This window comes from Stegastes partitus, unplaced genomic scaffold (assembly GCF_000690725.1).
Source record: "Stegastes partitus isolate 25-593 unplaced genomic scaffold, Stegastes_partitus-1.0.2 Scaffold601, whole genome shotgun sequence".
NCBI lineage: Eukaryota > Metazoa > Chordata > Actinopteri > Pomacentridae > Stegastes > Stegastes partitus.
Genome location: NW_007578332.1, coordinates 255,464 through 261,414, shown reverse-complemented (window position 1 = coordinate 261,414; position 5,951 = coordinate 255,464). Strand labels below are relative to the sequence as shown.

General features: G+C 41.7%; 1 protein-coding gene across 1 annotated transcript in view; it reads right to left on the bottom strand.

Annotated features, from left to right (window-relative positions):
• Window positions 1-4,423: 4,423 nt before the first annotated feature.
• actr5 (actin related protein 5) overlaps window positions 4,424-5,951 on the bottom strand; it is an 8,708-nt gene continuing 7,180 nt past the window's right edge. Inside the window, exon 9 of the mRNA XM_008289249.1 lies at window positions 4,424-5,391. Coding sequence (XP_008287471.1) covers window positions 5,056-5,391 — 336 coding nt within the window. The 3' untranslated portion in view covers window positions 4,424-5,055. The remainder of the gene's footprint in view (window positions 5,392-5,951) is intronic.

The window sequence follows — 5,951 nt, the reverse complement described above, 5'->3', positions numbered from 1 at the left end:
TGAATGTGAGTGTGCTTGGTTGTCTGTCTCTAAGTGTAGCCCTGTGATAGACTGGTGACCTGTCCAGGGTGTCCCTTGCCTTCACCCTGAGTCGGCTGGGATCGGCTCCAGCCCCCCCGCGACCCTAGTGAGGATTAAGCAGTGTATAGATAATGGATGGATGGATGGAACTTCAAAAATGATCATGTTATAAGCACTTTAAAGGAAACCAGCAGTATTACTATTTGCTTCACTTCCAATCATCCAATACAAACCATATCTTTTTAGATTAACCCCATTTAATGACTTCAGCACATGCCTATAAGATTTTTATTTATTTTTTAAAACTTGTGGACACTTATAAATTGAGTGTCTGCTCAGCTTCCACACCTTCTACGTTTGCTCCCAAAAATGTTGGCCCTGACTGGAGAGAAAAATGCCAGACGCAGGGGGAGAAATGGTGAAGTTGTCTGCAGCAAACTATCATAGAATTACACATTATGCCAACAGGATAGTCTCCTAACAGGCTGTTTTTTTTTTTGCATTGCAACCATGAAGACGTCTCTGTACCAAATTTAGAATTTGTGACAGTGACAAGTTTAACACAGGAAAAATAAAATAAAATGAGACGATCCAGCCATTATAAAATAAAAAATAAAAAAAATCTTCATTGTGCATCTGTCACACCTTCAACTCCGGGGTCATTATTTTTTCCTCCCTCCACCACAGGACAGTGTGACATGAGCTCAGCCCTGCCTGGTGTTCCTGCTGACCTACAACTCTGCAGCTCACAGATAAATCCTCCTAATTGGACACTGGCCAACCCTGTGGCACAATACAGAGCAGGCTTGTTTAAAAATACACATGATCTGCATGGTGCACCTACAGTTTCCCTTGAGCTGCTCGCCAGTCAATTTATTTAGAGATCCCACCTAAAGCTGACGTTCATTGTTCTGACATCAGAAACATGCATACAGGTGAGCACGTGGGGGGAGGTGAAGCCATACATGAATGTGGGCACTGTGGCAGCATGTCTGGTATATTTGAGCAACAGGGTGGTAAGAATCAGGCCACAGAAGATCAACACGGATCATAACCTCGCTTCAGAATTTTTAACATTATTCAGCGGCTTGTTTGTGGTGTTACACAAACCAAAAGCCACACAAATAGTAAGCTAAAATGAACGCTAAATATGAAAAAAAAAAAAAAGAAGGCAGAAAACACCCATTATCTGTTGTTTTCTTCCTCTAAACATCATTAGTAAAGCCTTGCTGAAACGCAGTGTAGCCATAGAAATAAATCCTGGTTACTTGGTTTTACACATAAAAGATTGCCTTGTTTTGTTTTTTTCTTCTTTTTAATCCCTCTTGTTAAATTTGAGCCAATCACCCTGCAGTCACAGGCCTGTGTTGGCTCTGATTAGCCCCGTTCAACCCTGCTGTGGAAACTCTGCCTCTGTGTGTGTGTGTGTGTGTGTGTGTGTGTGTGCGTCTGGTCGCTCTTTGACTGAAAGCAGAGCGAGCCGGGCGCCGGTTTGAACCTTCAGCTGCGGCACAGTTTAACGTCACATAATGCCATTAGACCGCAGACGTCTGCTGAGCTAATAACGAGGACCAAAGAACAATGCGGCGCGCTGAAAAACAGCTTTTCAGACAGAACCCTTAAATCAGATGAGTGCTGCTTTTAAAAGCATGTTGTGACTATGAACGACACAATCAAAGGCTCACCTGCTCTCACAAGTTCTTCAGAACATTTAGCTGATTAAACTGTGGGTTTACAGATGAGCAGGATGAACGTTAAGCACATTTTGTTCAACTAACATTCACCAAAAATAAATAAAAATGTATTTAGCAATAATTGTGAGGATGTAATTTTTCCAGTTTGACTGACATGGCAGCTCCGAGAACCCTAATATTAAAGAAAATGTATGATGAATAATGAATTCAGAGCTCAGTTTAATGCTGTATAATAGTGTTTAACTAGAGGCAGAATAATTAGATTTTGTATTCATCTGTGCCATCCAGTGGTGCAACCGTGAACTACAGTTCTTACCACAAGTATAGTATTGTGTTACTGAGTTCTCGTGGTATAGATTAGATAGAACTTTATTCATCCCTTTGGTAGGGTACCTCAGGGAAATTGTTTTGGTATTTTATCAGTCCAGGTTCAGAGATACACGTCTCTGAGATTTCCCAAATATTCTCCCCAAGGAATTATTAATATTAAATAACTCATTTTATCATCAAAGACGGGTTTTGTGCTCTTTAGAGTCTCCAGAGCTGTCCATCCATCCATCCATCCATCCATCCATCCATCACACTGGTGAGCTGATTTTGAACATTTGCAATGTGCTGAATCTAAATATTACATTGGTTTTGCTCAATGAGGTCAAAATTTTGCAGTTTACTTGGATTTACCTTTACAAATGTTTACGCTCATCAACCTTTGGATCCTTTAGCTTATGAAAAGGATTAGAAAATGAAATTTTTTTTCTAAAATCCGATTTCATATGAGAAATACTAAAATAAATCAATCTCTAATGTCAAAAAATGTATCGATTTACTGGCAAAATCAATTTTTTAAAATCGAGTTGGCATAAAAACCTGACCTGATACAGAAAAGCAGATGTCATGTTTGGATTCAGCGTTGCAAAAATGTTCTAAATCAGATTTTTTTTAAAATCCTTGGACCCCTTCAAAAAAATATTTTTTGTAACCCAGTGTTATCTATACACCGCTTAATCCTCACTAGGGTCATGGGGGGCTGGAGTCTATCCCAGCTGACTCAGGGTGAAGACAGGGGACACCTGGACAGGTCACCAGTCTATCACAGGGCTACACTTAGAGACAGACAACCAAGCACACTCACATTCACACCTACAGACAATTTAGAATCACCAATTAACCTCAACATGTTTTTGGACTTGTGGGAGGAAGCCGGAGAACCCGGAGAGAACCCACGCTGCACGGGGAGAACATGCAAACTCCACGCAGAAAGATCCTGGTGTCCTCACCGGGACGCAAACCGGCGACCTTCTTGCTGCGAGGCGACGGTGCTAACCACTGATCCACTCCAGAGTTGTGCTGAAATGATTATTTCATTCCACTGGCGTACTGGGAGACGGTTAATGACCAATTCTGATAACTGACTAACGTTTGTATAACATCCTCTGGTCCCATCGCTGCTTTTCATGTTTTATAAATAGAACAGTATTGGTAATTAAATATCTTGAGTTTGGACTGTTGGGCAGACAAAACCAGCAAGCTAGAGATTTGACTTGGGAAATATGATGTGTGTTTATGTCGTGTGACTCACTGGATGTAGACTGCAGCTTTAAATCTGCCTTGACTGTATTTCACACACTCTACTCTCCCCTTCTGCAGTCTTTGGGTTACCATTTTCAAAATTGTTCTTACAAAATCCAACCTACCACACTGACAGTTTGGATCGTGCAATAAGGCAGCCCTGCTAGGGTTTTTGTTTTGTTTTTTGGTGAATAAGGCATTTTAATGACACCTCTTTCCTCCCTGCATGCAAATGTTTCACCAAAACAATTCCCTCCATCATTGCTTTAAGTGAACACCCTCCTACTTCCTGTTCTACCAGGACAACTGTGATTGGTTTAAAGAAACACCAACATGAGATTTTTTTCCTTCTATAGAAGAATGATAATGACTTTCAGTCAGACCATTCTGCACATCAGCATTCAAGAATGGTCTGAATATGTGAGGCTGGCATTTGTCAGACTACATCTCACACACCAACATGTGAGGTGTGTCAGAAAAGTTTCAGGACTGGTGTCACAAAAGATGTATTTCAAATCCAAACTACGAGTTTTCTCCCTCCGAGTAATCCCCCTGGAGTCCAACCACTTCCCCAGTCTTCTCTGCCACGCCGCCATGCACTCCTGGAAGGATTCTTCCGGGATCCTCCGCAGGTCTGTCGTCACAGCCATCTTCATGTCGTCCACGTCTTCAAAACAGGTCCCCTTGATGACCCCCTTGAGCATTGGGAAGAGGAACAAATCCCACAGAGCCAGGTGGGGTGAGTAGGGAGGTTGCTCCAGCACAGCGATGTTCTTCTCAGCCAGGAACTGTGGGATGCACAGGGCATGGTGAGCAGGCGTGTTGTCATGGTGAAGCAGCCACGACTGGTCCTGCCACAACTCTCGCCTCTTCTGAACAAAACAAACGCTGCAGGATCTCTTTGTAGACGTGCTGGTTGATCGTCTGAAGGGGAAAACTGGTAGTTTGTAGTTTGGGTTTGAAATATATCTTTGGAACTTTTATGCCACACCTCATAATCCAAGTAACTTTGTGTGATGGAAGATGACATGTCTGCGTGTATACAAACGCACAGAACAGAAACGTGTGTCTGCCTAATGTGACTGATCCGTCTATTCAGTGCATTTAAAAGTGTATTGAGAGAAAAGACAGACAGGACATCGCTTCATCTTCAAGCAGCAGCATCAGACAGCTGCCAGACTTTCTCTTCAACTTTAAATCAAAGGCAAACAGCTGTTTCCACCAGAGAAAATATATATATATTTTTAAAAAAACACAAAAGTAACAAACTCTATTTACACAGTAATACAAAACAATTCTCCCACTAGACCTCTAACGTCATTAATTTGAGGACCATTCAATATGAAGGTCACTTATGGTCTTACTGAGTTAAAAAAAAAATAAAGTCACAGGATTCTTTCGGGCTCAGAAAAGCAGAGAGTGTGAATGGATGAAGTCTCTCTGCAGGATGAATAGAGACACTGCTGCTGGTACATGAAGGAAAAAATCCACATTCTAACAGGAAAGATACAGTCGTTGCGAATACACCTTATATTTCTAAACATTGTCTCGTTCGGACATTTTCAATTCCTCTGAAACATCATCAGTCAGGTTTTACCATTGACTGAACACAACAGACTTCCACTTGCCCTCTGGAGCTCGTTGAAATGCATGATGGGAGTCAAGCTGCATGAAAGTGGGAGCGGCAAGGAGGTAAACACTTCATCTGATTCCAAAATAATTTCTGGAAAGTCAGTGAACATCCGACATAGGTGGCACCTGAGATTTCAATTTAGGAGGTAACCATGGCGACATCGGCAGCAGCAGCAGCAGCAGAAGAAGAGGAGGGGGTCGGAGTCGATGTAACCGTGGTGACAGCAGCAGAAGCTGGTGTCTGTGCGGTGACAGACGGCTCAGCAGAGCGAGCGGGAACTGGCTTAGCGATCTTCATGGGAATGAAGACGTTTGAAGCGCAGTGTTCGCTCAGATACTCGCCTCCTTTCTCCTCGTACTCCTGCCTGCTGATCCACCCCTCAGCTCCTCCTGCGCCTCCTCCAGCCGGGTGCTCCAGGGCCCAGGCTCGTGCTCCATACCAGGCGTCCAGGGCCGGCTGTGACGCCATGGTCACCTGTTCAGAGTTTAACTGGATTAGATTACCTCCACTTCTCTCTTCTTTTCACTCTCCTTCTCACTTCTGTACACTTTTCTTTTTCTTTGCTCTTTCCCTCTATCACGTCCAGCAATATTATGTAAAATTCAGTAATGAGCAAGCATTCAAAATAAATGAATGAAATAAAATAGAATGAGCAAATCAATAAATAAATAATAAATAAAATTAAAAATCTGATTATCAAGAGGAGCCTTATACTCATAAAGCTCCCGACGCTGGACCGGACACGTTAAAAAAATACATAAATTAAAAAAAGATTACCTCTACATTAATTAAACATTACATTTAATTTAAGCATTTTCTCAGTTTTGCCAGGGAGGATTTTAGTTTTAATATTTTTTACTTCACTTATTCTTTTTCCTAAACCAAGCTTTTCTCTATATTTTAACAGCAGTGCCTCATAATCATGAAATTTTATTTAAAGATTGTCGTGCGTACACTTGTGATTCACAACTTGTCTTTTTCTGTCCATTTTATGACTGTATTAGTTTTAGATTAATGGTATTAGCTATGGAGTA